Here is a 19,330-nt window from a genome sequence, read left to right on the forward strand (position 1 = left end):
TTCGAGGAATATTCTAAATTCGAATATTAATTTACCAGCCCTAGCTCATATTGGCACAGACCTGAAAAATTAAGTACATCTTCTCTGTCCACTGCCCGGTCTATATAAAAAAAACAAAGCAGTGATCAGACGGACGCACCCAGCAGGTCACCAGACAGGTTGACGGGCAGGATGATGGACAAAGAGGTGACAGTGATGAGCACCAGCAGGACGATCAGATGGCGCTGGAAGGACAGGTAGTAGATCGCATCAATGCCACACTTCTCCTTCACCTTCTCCTCACTGTAGCAGAACACACACACAAAGACACACACACACACACACACACACACACACACACACACACACACACACACACACACACACACACACACACACACACACACACACACACACACACACACACACACACACACACACACACACACACACACACACACACACACAGAATCAGGGTTGCCAGATCTGCTTACTATAATTTCCCTGCAAGATTTTTTTTGAAAATAGCCGATCTACAAGCTCACAACGCGTCGCATGTGAGCTTGTAGATCGGCTATTTTCAAATAGCTGATGTATTATGTTAAAAGTGCTCATGTGGCCCATAGTCGCTTGTTTCGGGCTGGTTTTCCCTAGACCTGGTTGCTTGTTTCTCTCACAGAATCTGGCAACACTGCAGGGAATCATCACAGGGAAATTATTGGTCTCAATCTATTGGTGAGTTATCTGACTGAACTCTTCCACAATCCCTGAACGCTACAAAGAGTCTGTAACGACGTCTCGCAAAAGCTGCACACAGGAAGCTGTCATTCGTTTGTAATTTCAGCAAATATATTTTTAAATATCTTTAAAACGTATTTTTGAACTTCCATTTCATCTAAGCAGCAGAGATAGGCTTCGACTACTTTGGTTTCCAGTACAAGGATGTATTTACTCAACTGCAAAGAACAAACCAGAAGTGGCGGAGGGGACATCCCCTTCATGTTCTAATCATTTTCAGCACTTCCCTGTGTACACACACCGTTAGGCGGAAAGCATTTGAAAATTGTGCGAGTCAACAGTCTGTGGTGAGAGACTATTTGGCTAATGACCGCAAGTCCTGTGACTGGAAAAAACACATCAACAGCCACAAACGAGATAAGATCTGGTCCGTTTAGATTGACTTACTCCATTCTGATGATGTAAGGCAGCCAGGAGCAGAAGCCCTGCACAGAAACAGAGAAATGTTAACAGCCGTTCACTCCAACAACTACAACCATGGCAATAGATATATTGTTTTATACATCATTCTAACTAATACAGTAGGTTCAGCTCAGTGGCCTTGTGGTTAAGAGTGTCAGCCCTGAGATTGGGAGATCGGGGTTTGATTCCTCAGCATCAAGGGTTGGATTTGGGGTTAAGGGGGCGACATACTAGCATCATGTCCAGGGGCTGTACTTGTAAATCAAAGCTGGGGGATACACTACTTGTACACTCTTTGACTGCCAGAGTATTTTCATGATGTACTCAGTGCCATCGAATTTCGTGTTTTATAACCTTTTCAACCGGTCACAGAATTGTTACATAGATTATAATCCATTGTCTGGCTGTGTTTATAAACAAACACGACAGATCGACCAGCACTCAAAGAGTTAAGTGTTTTCTCTGTCTCTCCGATCTCTCTCTCGACCCCCTCCAAAGAGGCTGCAGACGTCATATCCGTTTGTTGCTGTTATTTAGCGTCCCCCCTCCGCTGGCCATCTTAGCTTAGCTTATGATGGGGTTTCAGATCGTTGGTAAACACAACGACGATAACTGTTCGTCGTCTAGAGAAAAGAAAATATAACCGGAGCTCTCCGTTCGCTTTTTATACCGTGTGAGGTAACTGATTTTGCCCTATTTTGGCCTAAAAATCTAAATTTTCAAGATAAAACCGAAAACCGGAAACGGAACCCGCTAATTTTGCATCCGGTTGAGTGGGAAGTGAGTGCAAAGGGAATCCATGACGGACTTCACAGAGAACAGTGCGATCGCCGATTAAACAATGAAAAGGCTATCAGCGCGTCTAACGCGTCGACGGCGCGGATGGATTAAGTAGCAATTGACTCGAAAACGCGTCGATGGCAGTCAAAGAGTTAAGCCGCCTCACGCTACAGAAACAGGAGATAGGCTCCTGCCCTATGGGCCACATGGCTCTGCAAGGCTTACTTACTTACTTACTTACTAACTAAGGTGGATGGCTGAGACCACACCACAACTAAATTATAACAACTACTAAAGTGGTGAACCATGTCGTTGAGATCACTTTCAGAGTGATTTGATGGAACGATCCGAAACACTGACCGCCAATGAAAATCCATCTGAATTAATACAACACATCACTCCCGTTGAACACGTTTAGAGAACGTTATCGTTCATCAGTGTGGATATTCTTCACATTATTGTCATTATAGTTATCATTCTGTGTGGACGTTTTTTCTTTTTATCACTTCCACCTGGATTCCCCATTTTGGAAATATATATTTTTCGTCAATACAGGCTAAAAGTCATTTTTGTTTTCTAAACATTATTTAGAACATGAGTATGAATCTGGCTTACGCATCTGTGTCACTTTAGATTTCTTTGGCTATTCAAAAATAGCAGATATACAAGCTCATAGCATGGCACCGAGTGCCGTGCTATGAGCTTGTAGATCTGCTATTTTTGAAAAATCTTGAAAAAAAAAGTTTATTTTTTTTTTCAAAAAACTGTTAGGATTTAGATTTTTTTAAAGAATCGCCTCAGGTCTTAATGGGTTAAGGGATTTATTGCTATGACACATATAATGATACAAAAAAATAAGACTTATTTCACTCTCACAGAAAAGTGAATACAGGACTTGGCAAACCAAATGGCATCTTGTGACTAAAAACTGTGTTCCTCCAAGTCTGTCACGTCACAGAAACCACCATCAGGAAGTGGTTTTAGCGTTTTCTAAGAGAGCAGTTTTGTCACAGTTTATGCATATGATCACACCAGTGATTGTGATCAGTTCTGCTGTTCTTAGAAGTTTTATGGGGATACAGTCAGTGACACATGGCTGTTCCTTTATGGGGATGCAGTCAGTGACACAATGTGTGTGTGTGTGTGTGTGTGTGTGTGTGTGTGTGTGTGTGTGTGTGTGTGTGTGTGTGTGTGTGTGTGTGTGTGTGTGTGTGTGTGTGTGTGTGTGTGTGTGTGTGTGTGTGTGTGTGTGTGTGTGTGTGTGTTCCGTACCAGCTCATTCTCCTGCTCCTCTGAATACGACACATAGGACGACATGCGTCCGTAGCGGCGGTGTGACGTCTCATCAAACCTGGTGCAGAAAAAACAAATGACAAAACCACTGAATAAAACACCTTTATGAACCACATGATCCCTATTCTGGGGGGGATGAACATTCGGTGAAAATAGCAGCTCTTCAAGCTCACATTGCATTTGCGTTGCGATGCATTGTGAGCGTGTAGAGCGGCCATTTTCGGTCGAAGAGATTTGGTGTAGAGGCAAACAGGAGGGAACCCGATATAGACCCTAGGGGACCCTGGTCAACAAACGATGTATGGTTTTAAGTGATTCATTCATCGTAATTGTTTTGTTCATCACCTACAATTTCAATTTGGGCATTTAGATGACGCTCTTAACCAGGGCGACTTCATCATCATCATCATAACCTTTATTTCAACTCGGAATACAGTTGAGGGGCAGGCCCTCATTTTCAATGTAGCCGAGATACAACAATAACATCAACAGAGATACATTTATATACATCAATATTAATGTATTAAATAATCAGAAGACAGGGAATACTCAAAAATGTTTTCAAGAACTAAAAAGATACATCAGAAAATGTATTGAAGCGGTTACAGTCTGGAACAAAAGTGTTGGAAACCATTGCCCTATATTGGCCCAAGGAAGGCAGTGATCTAATTTTTAGGGACTTCTGGAGCTCATTCCAAGCAGATGGAGCACTAACAGAAAATGCTGCCTTGCCTAGCTCTGTATGAGCAAATGGAACATTGAGCGTCAGGACCCGCTCACTAGAGCGGGTCTGGTAGGACAAGTACGAGATCGTAATAACCAGAGCAAAGGCTGCAGCGTACTCCATCTGACCCCGACATGTGTTCACCTTCAGTAGGTCAATAAGAACAAAATGACATCATAAGAACTTTGGCCTTTCTGTTGTTCATTTCGGCTGTTTTTGCACCTCCAAGATTTTCTAACTATCCGAATAAGTCCGCTGGATGAACGTCATGTGTGATGGGTCAGACATTCAATGAGCATATGTTTTTTTTTCTCCGCAATCTGTCAGCAACGCATCAAGGTCAGTTTGGACGAAGTAAGGAGGTACAAACCTCTGTACTCCCTCTCTGAGCGACTACAGACAACCAGAAAGCAGTTAATTAATGGAGAGAGAGATAGCAAACACTTTGCCCACTGTGTCTGTCGCCAAAAAAGTTGATTGATGTAAACAAACGGTGAAGGGCCGTATTAAAATAGTAGGCACAGGGTTTGATTATTCATACCTGAGAGAGGGTCAGACTGATGACATATTGGGTGTGCGGCAGACAGCGTTATTCTGGCGGGCTGCGGTGTATTAACACATCGGGTGCCAAAACCGGAAAATTACGTGTTTTCAAAGAGTAGCGCTTTGGTGCCGAAACCATAAAATTACTTGTTATCAGTCTTATAGTTTTTTTTCCACAAGGGGGGGGGCTAGCGCAGCACTGGAATCACCCATGAACACTCTAAGAAGTAAGGGACAGATGGATCACCGTGCCAAAAAATCTGGCTCCCATCCGCTTCCATTCTATCTCCTTGCTAAAAACCTCTGTATCTCCTTAACTTTTTACACTGGGCAAAACGAGTCATTCTCGATGCGCGATCGCTCCACAATGGTGACTCGCATGAGACATGTTGTTGTTCCAGGCTTTAGCCAGGACCATCCATTGCTGTGTACGCATGCATTGTTTACGTGCGTGTGCTCGCCGTGGAGTCTACAGCTCTAAACAGCGCAGCGTTGCAGACGGTGAGATTTCTGGCACCTAACGTAATCTGTTATCATAAAATTCTGGTACCCGATGTATTAAAATAAACAAAGCTGTTCTGGCGCTCCAAAGAGTAAATTAGTTCTGTTTCTTGTCCTAATAGTGTCTAAAGCAGCTCTACACCTTGGCTTGGACGCTACAAAATCACTGTTCCAGCAGTGTACAGAACCCAGAGCGGAGAGTATAAAACACGCTCGTCCTCGCCAAACTTTCTTCGGTTCCGGAAGCCATGCCCTCGCCGAGAAAAGGTTTGCCGTCGGTTGGAATACGCTGCAGCCTTTAGCATGAACTCTAGTCAACTAACAACAGGTTAATAGTCATATAGAGTGCAGAGTGCAGATAGAGAGAACAATGTAGTGTCTCAAAGAACGTAGGATACCAGGTATTCAGGTAAACAATGAACCTAACATCAACCATTCATACAAACACAAAAGGTAACATTTCACATTGACCTCCATCTTGTGGATGTGATATACTGTAACTGACCCTTCATTGTTGTCTGAGACGAGAGCCAGGCGCCCATAGTCCCACATCTTCTTCCTGATAACAGTGAAGAGGGTCAGCAGCACCTGTGATTGACACGACACACGACCAATACAACGTCACGTTACTGGTGACCACTAGTCTGGGAGGCTTCGGCTCAAAGCCTGGACAGCAGGGGCGCGGCCACTGATTTCTGATTCAAATCAACAGCCAATGAAGAAAAGGGGGCGGGATCCACATGCAGTGGGTCTTACATGTAAATAGGAGCGACGGGAAGCAATTTCCCCTTGAGAAATTGCGGCCGCCATTGTTGTGTACTGCTGTTTGCCTCTCGTCGGACTTTTTAGACGAGTAGACCGGTAAGAGGCGTGTCCGCTCAGATTCTGAGCGCAACGCACATCCGGCCCACAGATAGCAGGGCTTTGGCCCAGAAGTTCCTTCGCCGCTCCCGTTTGTATGCGAGGCGAAAAACTTCTGGGAACTCAGATTAGGTGACCACTGACCAGTCAACAAGGCTTACAGTACATGAGATGCTTTGCAATGCACTCGTTTCGTTCATTGCCCATACGTTAGTTCTAAGTGGCAATAATAATGAATGGCATGAATGAGAACATTTCTCACGCTCTCTAAGCTCATGAGATGTCGGATCCATTTCAAAGAAGCAATTAAAGAGGCATAGAAGAGGCCTTTTGGTCAGGAGTGTGTCTTAGCCGACCAGAACGGCTAAGACACATGTGAGTGACAGAGAAAGAGCAGGAATAGATCAAAGTCAGCATGCTTGTTCCACTTTCAACTATGAATGTCACTTATTATAAGGATAGCTAAACACACACACACAAGTCCCATTTACAATTGTCATTTATTGCAGTGGTTCTCAACCAGTGGTCCGGGGACCACCAGTGGTCCTTGGCTGGGTACCAGGGGGTCCCCAGCGAAATTAGTTAACATAGAGTCACAATCATTTTAAGCACTTAGCTTTGGCTATTCAAAAATAGCAGATCTACAAGCTCATAGCGCGGCACTCGGTGCCACGCTATGAGCTTGTAGCTCTGCTATTTTTGAAAAATCTTGAAAATGTGTGCTTAGCTTTGAATATACATTTTTAAAGCGAACATTTTTAACTCAAATCTTTGCTTCTGGGGGTCCCTGGCACAAAACATTTTCAGATGGGGGTCCGCGGCCAAATTTATATCAATTTAGGGGTCCTTGGCATGAAAAAGGTTGAAAGCCACTGATTTATTGCATCTCAACTGGTTCACGTTCCATTGACACCTGGCCACTAAGAGTAAAACACTCCAGCCATCAGAAGGGTTGGTTCCCGCCTGGTCTCGCGATACCAGACAATGGGAGATCACCTACTGTAGGGCCCAAGAGTTCAACACTCTGAACCCCTATCCCAGTGGATCAGATCATTTCTTATTGTCCGAGCCTCATCAAAGACACAAACACATGTGTGTGTGTGTGTGTGTGTGTGTGTGTGTGTGTGTGTGTGTGTGTGTGTGTGTGTGTGTGTGTGTGTGTGTGTGTGTGTGTGTGTGTGTGTGTGTGTGTCTTTATTCAGCCTCTGACCGTCTGTTGTCCAATCAGAGTCTGGTATTACAAGGAATGCAGAGCTCAAGACGAGGATGCTAGACAGGAGGGCAGCGATTGGCTAGACCAGGGGTCTTCAACCTTTTCAGGCCAAGGACCCCCTAGCTGAGAGAGAGATGAAGCAGGGACCCCCTCTATATTGTATAAAAGTGTGTTTCAGATAAACTTTTGCTGCTCTTTTTTTCCCTCTACACCTATGACTCTTTGCCAAAAATAGCAGATCTACAAGCTCACAAGGCGCTGTGAGCTTGTAGATCTGCTATTTTTTGGCTAAAGTTCTCCTCAGAAAAGGGATGCTAGGGTTCAAGTGGTTAATGTAAAAAAGAAAATCATAACAAAGATTTGGCGGACCCCCTGTAGTAACTCTGAGGACCCCCTAGGGGTCCCGGACCCCCTGTTGAAGACCCCTGGTCTAGACCGCACTCTCACATCATCCCTATCACTGCATTTAGTGTTGTGAGCTTGTAGTTTGGCTATTTTCACTATTTTGCAAGACATTGTTGTATGACAAAGAATAAATGGGCCCTATGCATACAAGCAAAGAAACATCTGCCCTCGCAAATACAAATATGAAGTCTTTCTTCCTATGTTCCTATGTTCCTATGTGAAAGAGGAGTGTTACGTTACTTCCTTCACATGTTGGTACCTCTGATATTAGTTATAAGTTGTGTTCCATTCCAGTCAAACACAGTGGCTCTCTGGAAAGACTCTGTTACACTAAATGGAACAGAACCTTAATTAGTAATATCATTGGTAAGACCTTTGAATGAAGTAACATTACACTCTTATTTCATGCCAATGTAGCACTTGCTGGCATGCCCTACCCAAAGGAGTAAAGGAGTGTAAAACCCTACTCACTTTCAAAACTGCCCTAAAGATACACCTTCAGGAGGCTGCAATTCCAAACTGGCCCCTGACAAAGTCTTAACCTACCCCCCCCGCCCCCTCCCCCTCCTAAAACTGTTTATTGTACACATTTCTTGTTTTTCATACCAGTAACATGTATGACGTTCTGCATAGTAGTGTATATTTGTATTCTTAAATGTCATCATGATTTGAGTGCGTGGGGATCTCATTTTAAATAAGTCACTGTGCTTTTATGAGCGATCCAGTTTAGAGGACCTTGTATTGTGAATTGTACTTCCATGTACTTTTACCATGTCTTTCTAAATAAAGTATTCAATCAATCAATCAATGCATAGGGCCCATTAGCAATAATTCATGAAAACAAAACATAAAAAGATTAAATCTGGACAAACAAGGTTTCTGCCGGACAGCGACGATTTGCATGTTCACACATGAGACATGACACACTTAATGTAAACCAGGGGTCTTAAACAGGGGTCCCGGACCCCTCGGGGTCCTCAGAGTTACTACAATGGGGCCCCCAAATCTTGAACCCTAGCATTCCTATTCTGAGGGGAACATTAGCCGAAAATAGCCGATCTACTCGCGTTGTGGGCTTGTAGATCTGCTATTTTCGGCCAAAGTGGTTTGGTGTAGAGTGAAAAAGAGCAAACCAGGTACAAGTTTATAAGCTAAATGTCTGAAAATATACATTGAACATGAATCCAACACAACACAACACAATGATAGTGCTGTCAAAACAAGCCTATGAAGCCATCTATGAAATGTATGAAAAGGTTTAAAGGAGTAGTTCACCCAAAAAAATTACTTATTTTCTATCAATTACACATGAATTTAAACAGTTGTATACAGGCTATTTATTATATTATGACTCTGGTAGGAGACTCAATTGACCTGCATTTCAGTCGCCTACCGGAGACTCTACCGGTCATCAAAGTATTGGCTTAGGAATGCGACAAAAACTAAAATAATCTCCGTGAAGTCAAAGCTTCATGGGGTGCGTAATTGATAGAAAATAAGTCATTTTTCGGGTGAACTACTCCTTTAATCTGCAACACAGTTTTATACAATATGTAGTGGGGGGTGAGTGGGGGTCCCTGCTTCATCTCTCTCTCAGCTAAGGGGTCCTTGGACTGCTGTAAACAATGACCCAACCCACCAGGAAGACGGTGAAGTCCAGCAGCAGGACGCGGTGCACGGTGCTCTGAGCCGAGCTGAAGCAGCTGCTGTTGTCCGCCGGCGTAGTACCGTTAGCCACCAGCAGGGCCTGCTCCTCCCACCACATGGAAGACATCACTGGACTCTATTATAGCGAGGGGGAGAATAAGAAGATCATTATAAAAATACAGAACTAAATAGATTCAAGAGGTTTCATTTGTCATTTTGTTGTAGGCATTTCTGCTCCATCTGTGGTTCCCCAGCCATAGTATGGCAAGCAGTATGGAAGCAGCCACAGTATGGCTGCTTCCCCAAAGTCATGCTAATATCAGTGAGCTGAAACACAGCTGCAGTGCTCAATTCAAAACAAAGCTCATCTGACTGGAATAAACTTCCTCTTTTTCAGATATTTATTTGCCTGCTTCTGCTGCTGCTGCAAGATTGATTTTGAAAACAACCTTTTTGTGCATTTAAATAAAAAATCACACCCTGTGTGAAGTGGGCGGTGTCTTGATAGCTAATCACAATACTGAATGGAGTCAACCAATCATGTACAAAAAATAAATACATTTATTGAAACACTCTTTATGATGGAAGAAACCATAACTTTAAAAAAACAAATTTATGGGTTTTTTTAAGTTATGGTTTCTTATATAGGGCTATGCACATGTGTCATGTGACACTGGTCAATCACAGTCCTGAATAGACTGTGATTGGCCAATCACGGTGCAGGGTTAGGCGGGGTACATTTTTGGCCAATCACAGCGCAGGATTTGTTGTACAAATATCCAAACCTCACTTATAGGGGCGGTTTCACCGCCCAAAAAGGTAATATTATTTCGTATCCCATCTTTCTATGTTCTAGTACAGAGGTCTTCAACAGGGGGTCCGCCAAATCTTTGTGTGATTTTTACACTTCAACCAAGCATCCCTATTCTGAGGAGAACTTTAGCCAAATCTACAAGCGCACAACGCCTCGCGCTGCGAGGCGTTGTGCGCTTGTAGATCTGCTATTTTCGGCAAAGTGGTTTAATATAGAGGGGAAAAAGAGCAGGCTAAGTACAGGTCAGGTATACTAAGTATTGGTATACTAAGTATTGTTTAACTCATTCAGTGCCAAAAATATTTCTGGCTATATCACCCCTGTGCCAAGGCCAAAAATATATTGTAAAGAAAAAGTGCTTAGGAGCCGAGATACAGCCTTTTTCAGTAAGAAGTTAAACAAGAAGTGAATGGAGCAGCAAATTTTCAAATCATCATATCTTGGGTTCTGAACCTTTTTTTAAAAAATAAATAAATAAAATAAAATAAATAAAATAAATAAAATAAATAAAATAAATAAAATAAATAAAATAAATAAAATAAATAAAATAAATAAAATAAATAAAATAAATAAAATAAATAAAATAAATAAAATAAATAAAATAAATAAAATAAATAAAATAAATAAAATAAATAAAATAAATAAAATAAATTTTAAAAATATATTTTATTTTTATTTATTTTTTCATGACGTCGGAGACGTCATTGGCACTCTGGGCTTATGAAAAATGTGACGTCGGCGACGTCATTGGCACTGAATGAGTTGTTAAGTGCATGGTTAAATGTCTAGAAATACACATCAACATGAATCCAACGTGATAGTGCTGTGAAACAAGTCTATGAAGCTGCCTATGAAATCTATGAAAAAAAATTAAATCAATACAATACATAATGGGGGTCCCTGCTTTTATCTCGCTCTCAGCCAAGGGGTCCTTGGCCTGAAAACGTTGAAGACCCCTGTTGAGAGCTGGAGGGGGGGGTGGTATGTTTGTGTGTTTTAGAACCCGACCCATGCCAAACTCTGGGGTCCGAAAGGTATAATAAAAAAAGGTATAATACAAACTTAGGTTATCGTTGCTGTTGGATGGAAACCTTGTATGTCCAAAACTGTGTATAAAAAATATTTAAAACTAGTGAAAATAGCAGATCTACAAGCTCACAACGTATCGTGACACGTTGTAAGCTTGCAGATCTGCTATTTTCACTACTTTTGTGCAACATTCTTGCATGATGATGAAGCAATGGAATATAATACAAGGGTGCTAAAGCAGTAATAAGTAACAAAGTGTGAAAAACGTAAAATAGCCTTACAAAAGAAACCCAGTATACTGTAGATATACAGAGACAAATTAGATTTGGAATTGCATCTCCCCTGGGTTACTGGGGTAGGATATATATATATATATATATATCGTCTGTCGGGTTTGGAAACCTCATTTTGTCCAAAACTGCAATTTTTTTTAAGGATTCAAATTCAAAAGCATCAAAAGTAGCAGATCTACAAGCTCGAAACGCGTCGCTTGGCGCCGCGTTTCGAGCTTGTAGATCTGCTACTTTTGATGATTTTGTGTGACGCTGTGGTATGATCAAATAGGACGTTAATAATTTACGAAAAAAACACAAAAAGTTTAAATATGGAGATAAGAGGTTTCTGCCCGACAGCAACGATATTACTAAATGTTGCAGCCAGAAGACAATATGAAGGCAATACCAGCCTTTCTCATGATTATGGACTGTATGATAATTATATTCCCTGCTTTCTTAACCACTTGAACCCTAGCATTCCTATTCTCTGAGACACACATACGGGTATTTCAGGGCGTGACCGAATCCGCCATTCTTTCATCAGGTGAAACAACACAGCTTTCACCATTGGAATTGCATTATGGAACGCACACATTGTTGTTACATTTTATGGGTTTATTTCATCATATGGTGAAGTATTGTAGTAGTATTGTACTACTAGGTACAGTAGTAGTAGGTCATTGCAACAACCACCGATCTCGTGAAAAACGGGACTTAATTCTGCCAATAATCATATTCTTTCTAGGGATGGGACGATAAACATTATTATCGTTTACCGTGATAAAAAACACTCACAATAATCGTATGGCAGAGATTTTAATTTATCGTGAAATTGTCCTCCATCATACACTGGGATCAATTCACCTTTGCCAAGCTGCATATCTGGTACAACTTATACCCTCTAGAATTGGTAAAACGCACCTGTAAAGAACGTACTTTATACAGTCTTTTTTTCACTCTCTAAATCTCTCAACAAAAGTGGCATTTTTAGAGTTTTAAGCATATTTTGATTATCGCGATAATATCGTAAATCGCAATTATTTTGGTCACAATAATCGTGACATGAAATGTTCGTATCGTCCCATCCCTATTTGAGACACATCCGAGTTTTTGCCGGGTCAAACAAGGGCATCACGTGACGTTGATCCCCTTCCCCTATTCGCTCATATACTAGGACATGACGTATGTGTAGGCAGAAGAATGCTGCTGGGCATGTCATAATAAGTGAACATTCAGCGGAAAATAGCCAATCTACAAGCTCACAACGCTTCACAACACGACTTGTTGTGAGCTTGTTCATCAGCTATTTTTTTGTCAAATAGATAAGAGGGAAAAAAGGAGTGGGCCAAAGTCAGACACCTGGGTACTCCGTTAAATGAACTGTGAATGTTGCTCTGTCAAATTTCTACTTGAGTTAAAGTACTGTAGTCAGTGTAGTGCATGCTTTTACAAAGTAAATTGTATTTTTAATATCAAAGCATTGCTGTATTAATTATATCAATAGTGAAAATACAATCATGCCATTTTCAATTTTTTTTTAAATAGGGCTAAGTGGTTTATAATGTACTTTACTTTTTCCTTTCCTAGAAATGTAGTTGAGTCAAAAGTACAATATTTGTCCAAATACAAATACTCAAGTAAAGTACAGATACTGAAAAAAATAAAGAAACAAATGAAATGTATAGGGTTTCAGTTTAAAAGTTAACTGTCCCTGGAATATGATCTGTTTCTGGTCATAAGAGCAGAGATATGTTTTCATATGGCTGGACAAGAGGCCATATTATTTCACACTGACATTGTGGGAGGTTAAACATGGCTGTCTGCTGGGTAACGGTGGATGAAAGGATAATGAGCCACATAATCACTATGTCCTCTGTTCAATTCCAGCTGGAGGTCTGTGTATGGATGTACACCTTCCTGCTCTAAAATGTCTGTCTCTCTAAAACCAGTTGAGGTTCTCAAAGTGGGATCCGGGGACCCCCAGGGGTCCTTGAGGGGGTTCCAGGGGGTCCCAAGTAAAACAAGGAACAGTAAGAACACCTAAGCCCTATTTTATTTTTGGGTTATTTGAAAATAGACTATTCTACACAACGCTGTGGGCTTGTAGACCTATTGTCAACAAAGATGTTGACAAATCTCTTGTGGGGGGTCCCTGCTGGCACAATATCATATCAAATTGCGGCCAAATACACATCAATGTGGGGGTCCTTGACATGAAAATGGCTGAGAACTACAGCTGCTGTATCATGTTTACACATCATACACGTGTTTACAACGATTAAAAAAAAAACGGAAAAAAAACAGAAGTCTCGCTAGACCAGATTGAAATCTCGAGTGCCGCGCTACGAGCTTGTAGATCTGCAATTTTTTTTTAATCGTGAAAATGTGTGCAAATCTTATATATATATATTTTTAAAGCAATTTTTTTTTACTAAAATCTTTGCTTCTGGGGGGGGTCCCTGGAACATAATATTTTGATGGGGGTCTGCGGCCAAATACATATAATTTTGGGGGTCCTTGACATGAAAAAGATTGAGCACCACTGATATAGAAACATACGTTTTTCAGAAAACTGTTCAGATTTAGGAGACATGTCTCCGCTTCAGGTCTCAATGGGTTAAGCTGTGGCGGACCCCGGGATGGAGTGATGACATGTTTCTACCGTACCATTCATCTTAAGATATATCATGGAAAGGGTAAGAAAACTGTGGTCCAAAATTCCCCTTTAACCCTTAAAGGACGACTTCACCACTTTTCAACATATCTTCATATAATAGGTCCTCACTAATACTCATGATAAAATGGTACAATTTTTTTCTACTTGGTCTGTGTCTCATTAGTCTGGGAGGCATTGCGTCGGAGCTTGGACAGCAGGGGCGCGGCCACTACGTTGTGATTCAAATCAACAGCCAATGAAGAAAGGGTTGCAGGATCCACATGCACTGGGTGTTGCATCTAAATAGGATCGACGGGAAGCAATTTCCCCTTGAGAAATTGCGGCCGCCATTGTTGTGTACTGCTGTGTGCCTCTCGTCTGACTTTTTAGACGAGTTGCACAGCTCTCAGACCGGTAAGAGGCGTGTCCGCTCAGATTCTGAGCGTAAATTACATCCCGCCCACAAATACCAGGGCTCTGGCCCAGAAGTTCCTCGCCGAGCTGGCTAAAACTTCTGGGAACTCAGATTAGTGTCTCATAGGAGGGCTGTGGACAGTCCAGAAACCTGTCTACCAGTGACATCATCGTTAGGCAGGATTTCCTTTTCCAAAAAGATTTTAAAAAATGTATTCCGATTTTTATTAAGGCGAGAACAATGGGATCTATTATTGCATTGCAACTTTCCAGGAATACAAAGCCTGCAGTTTCTATTAGCTTGGATTCACCATTGATGATGTCACTGGTAGACGGGTTTTTGAACTGTCTACAGCCCTCCTCTGAGACACTGACTGATTAGAAAAAAATGTACCATTTTATCATGAGCATTAGTGAGGACCTATTATATGAAGATATGTTGAAAAGTGGTGAAGTCGTCCTTTAAGACCTGAGGCCAATTCTAAAAATGTTTTCTAAATCCCAACAGTTTTTTTTAAAGAAAAAAAAAAATCCACGATTTAAAAAAAATAGCAGATATACAAGCTTGTAGCGCGGCACCGAGTGCCGCGCTACGAGCTTGTATATCTGCTATTTTTTGAATAGCCAAAGAAATCTTAAAAATTACACAGATGCGTTCCTGGTCTTAACGGGTTAAGAATACACAACTTTAACCCATTCAAACCAGGAAAGCATCTGTTGTCATTTTAGATTTTAGCGTTGGCCATTCAAAAATAGCAGATGTACAAGCTCACAGCGAGCTCCGAGCTTGTACAATCTGCTATTTTTTGAAAATTCTCAAAAAGTGTGAGAACTGCTGATTTAGAAGGCCTTTGTAGAATGGGCCTCAGTCAGGTCTTAACCCGTTCAATCCAGAAACACATCTGTGTCGTTTTACATTTCTTTAGCTATTCAAAAAAAGCAGAAATACTATTTTTTACTCAAATCTATATATTTGAGTCGACATTATTTATTTTTGTCCCTGCAACAAAATATTTTGAGATGGGGGTCCGCAGCCAAATACATGTCCTTTTGGGGGTCTTTGACATGAAAACGTTTCTACAAATTCTACGATTCTACAAAATGTCTTCTAAATCCTAACAGTGTTTTTGAAAAAAAAAAAGTATGTTGCTTTATTATATCAGTGGTTCTCAAACCTTTTCATCATTTTTCACGATTTTCAAACTTTTTCATGATTTTTTTCAAAAATAGCAGATCTACAAGCTCATGTGAGCTATGAGGTGTCCCTGAGCAAGGCACTGAACCCCAACTGCTCCAGTGGAGCTGCTTAGTGGCCAACAGTATAAGACTGTGGTTGTACTAGTCAGCTCCCAGGTTTTAATGTGTCTGTCTGTCTGTCTGTGTGTTTCTATGTGCAGGGCGTTGCTGAAAATGAGCACTTGTGCTCAGCTACTACCCTGGGTAAATAAAGAACAAAAAACAAAAAACAAAAAAATGAGCTTGTAGATCTGCTATTTTTTAATAGCCAAAGAAATCTAGAAAATGACACAGATGCGTTGCCTGATTGAGGGTTAATGTGTAACAATGTTGACTCATTTCACATTGATCACAAGGCACAGCAGTGTGTTTTACAGTGAAGACAGTAAGACAGAACACTTCAACTTTGAACAGTTCAAAGGAGTCCATGTCAAGAGCCAAAACCTGCAGAACATGTTTAGCACAACCACAGAGATCACGAGTTGTTTATTAGCATGTCTGGCTGGGGCCGCTTGAAAATGGGAACGGTGGAGTGGGCGGAGTCTGCGGAGCTACTGCTATAGCCGGTAGAGAAAAAAAAGACGAAAAAAAAAAAAAAGAAACTTTATAAATATATATATATAAAAAAATAAGTCGATAGCTGTATGTCCATGATGTATAAATGCACATGGTCACAAGTCACTAGTGATGTGATGATGTGCCCCACCTTGGTGGGAATAGGATTAACCCCGCTTCAAGAGAGTCATGCATGGCAACAACAGCGTTGCCAATTTTTTTGCGAGAGAAACAAGCAACCAGGTCTAAGAAAACACGCCCAAAAGAAGCAACAATTACAGGCTACATCACATGAGCACATTCAAACCTACATATACGTCGGCTATGACAACACGTTAAAAAAAAACCTGAGGGGGAAAAAGTGTGAACACAAATCTGGTACGGGGGTCCCTGACACAAATTATCATTTCGGATTGGGGGGGTCTGTGGACAAATGCACATTCATTTGGGTGTCCTTGACATGAACATATTTGAGAACCACTGGTTTAAACAACATCATGAAGGAAGCCGAAATAAGCACTACACTTTAGACCCCCCCATGTATCTGTATATGTTGTTCTCTTGCATCATGGACACTCACTTACATATGAATTTATTACACAAGACAATCTCTTTGTGTAATAATAATTTCCTGTAGAAAGTGACAGCTGATCTGCATTGCTTCACTAAACAGCTGTTTGTTATTTAGACAGATAAGATAATAACATACAACTATTAGTGGTCACACCCAGAGATGTGTTAAACCAGCACAGATATTATTAATCATTAATCATTTAGTTCATTGCACGTTGTCGTTAATTAATTAAAACATCAGTGTGTAAACCTGTCCAAAGACCACTGTGTTTGGAAATAACTACTGATAATACTGCCTCAGGGTAAGCATAGCTCAAGGGCGTATCGTCATAGAGGCCAATGGGGCCATGGCAAGTCTGGAAAACTCTGCTGATTCTCTTGTAGCCAACCACAGAAATTCGCCTTTGTTTTCAAGTCGGGCTTATTTGCATTCGGCCGAATTGTTAATGTGTGGCCATTAAAAACCGGTTTCCCCGTCAAACCGGTTCTCTTGCCAGGTAGTCTCAATAGACTGTCACTTATCAGCCATCGTTGCGCGCCTGTGTATGTGTAATGTGTATGTGTATGTGTATGTGTATGTGTATGTGTATGTGTGTGTGTGTGTGTGTGTGTGTGTGTGTGTGTGTGTGTGTGTGTGTGTGTGTGTGTGTGTGTGTGTGTGTGTGTGTGTGTGTGACATTACATTTGTTTGTATTGTGCATTGTTCATATTTGGTTTTATATAATAACAGTAGATATAAATGTATATATTATATAATAACATAAATATAATGTACTTACTTCCTGGGATCGCTTTGACATGAAGTACAGAGGAGAGGATGAGGAGGGTGGCTGTAATCTTCATCAACACTGATCAAAACTAAACTGAATTGAATAGATGAGAATAAACAGATCAGAATAAACAGATCAGAATAAACAGATCAGAATAAACAGAGGAGAATGAACAGATCAGAATGAACAGATCAGAACAAACAGATCAGAATAAACAGATCAGAATAAACAGATGTTTACCTCAAGAGAAGTTCTGCAGTCTGAGAGAGAATGAAGGAGGACTCGTTATTTAGTTTAGAAGAATCAGCCAATCAGATTAAAGATATGATGTTACATCATCTGTTTCCGGGGAGACGATGGTAGTGACTTTTGAAGAAAAACAGTTAGAATGAAAGACAGAAACAAATAAATATGTTTATAGAAGTAAAAATGTCTAATTAATTAAAAGCTTTCAGATGAGACATGATGGGAGGTTTAAGGTTAAAGTTCATTATCAACGCGGCTGCTCAACAAACTGAATGTCACACATATGGAGCAACTACAGTAGTGTTACACAGAGTATACACAGTATTACACAGTGTTACACTTTATTAAAAGTAAATTCATTATAGACAGTCTATGTAACACAGTGTTACAATACACTGTGTTAAACACTATGGCCCGCACGCACACGCACACACACACACACACACACACACACACACACAGACACAGACACAGACACAGACACAGACACAGACACAGACACAGACACACACACACACACACACACACACACACACACACACACACACACACACACACACACACACACCCCTATACTTGCAAGCCCAACTGCGTAACGGTACAATCTTTGTCAATCAAGTAGGCTAGAAGCTTACATGAATGACAGATTATGATATTGTAATAAACCTTGTCTCAGGTATGAGAAATGTAAAGAGCCCGCCCACAGAATATTTCAACTGTAAACAATAATAACTGAGGCAGAACTTCGAAGGGACATTAACAGGATACTTTATTTAACTATACTAAATCAGAGCAGACAACAATAAAAGGCGAGAGGTAACCATAGGTAAATCACATTATAATTCATTAAATGATATCAGATAACTAAACGATAGTCCTAATTAAAACAGCTCGAGCATGAATTCATAAACACCTAAATATCATCATACACATTGACTATAAACTCTAAAACTACAACTTAACTTTCCCCGAGGTATGCGACCCCCCAAAGGGTCGGAGCTTTGGCGCTGGGTCGGCAGCTTTGCTTGACAGTCAGTTTTGTGTGAGTCGACTCTGCCCGTCCAACGCCGTGAGTAGTCTCCGTTGACTGTAGGAGACCACTCGCACATATGAAGAGCGGAAAAGCACTCCTATTTAGTCCCCACTATACTAATGTCTCGCCCTGCCTAACGCAGCAACCTGGCCCTAAGCCTCCTGTCTATCTTCACTGCCGGCAGCCCTACACAGCATGCGAGCAGCACCCACCCCCCGCAGTGAGTGCAAGCAAAGTTGCTCAGCAGGCTTCGCCTTGAACTTGGACTGAGCTCCGCTCTCCAACACAACCTGTCTCTTCTGAGTCCACACTTTTATAGTCCCCCATCACCCTCAACACAATCATGTCCAGCCGTGATTAATCAGCGTCTGTCAGTCACAATCAGGTGCGTGCCATCAGCCTGTGATTGACACGCGTCATTGTGAACGTCACTCATAGTGCAGGTTCACTACACTCTTCCCCCCCTTAAATGTGACTCGTCCCTGAGTCACCAAAACTCGTAGTCACTGGCCCACCCAGGTAACCTTCTTTGCCGTCCTTGACGAGAGGATGAAAACACACTGCTGTCCCCTCGAGCCTCCCC

General features: G+C 41.4%; 1 protein-coding gene across 2 annotated transcripts in view; it reads right to left on the reverse strand.

Moving 5' to 3' along the window:
- The window catches only part of LOC308103702 (CSC1-like protein 1), a 63,094-nt gene extending 44,579 nt beyond the window's left edge, over positions 1-18,515 (reverse strand). Inside the window, exons 1-7 of one of the 2 annotated variants that reach the window (XM_080453827.1) lie at positions 17,709-18,515; positions 17,478-17,561; positions 9,139-9,282; positions 5,526-5,608; positions 3,232-3,310; positions 1,165-1,202; positions 140-282 (exon numbers count right to left, since the gene is read on the reverse strand). In XM_080453827.1, coding sequence (XP_080309953.1) covers positions 140-282; positions 1,165-1,202; positions 3,232-3,310; positions 5,526-5,608; positions 9,139-9,282; positions 17,478-17,498 — 508 coding nt within the window. In that variant the 5' untranslated portion in view covers positions 17,499-17,561; positions 17,709-18,515. Of the gene's footprint in view, positions 1-139; positions 283-1,164; positions 1,203-3,231; positions 3,311-5,525; positions 5,609-9,138; positions 9,283-17,477; positions 17,619-17,708 lie in introns of those variants that run through there. The other variant, XM_080453826.1, reaches the window with a different exon arrangement.
- Positions 18,516-19,330: the final 815 nt, after the last annotated feature.

Source organism: Gymnoscopelus braueri, assembly GCF_963280865.1.
Source record: "Gymnoscopelus braueri genome assembly, chromosome: 16".
Classification (NCBI taxonomy): Eukaryota; Metazoa; Chordata; class Actinopteri; order Myctophiformes; family Myctophidae; genus Gymnoscopelus; species Gymnoscopelus braueri.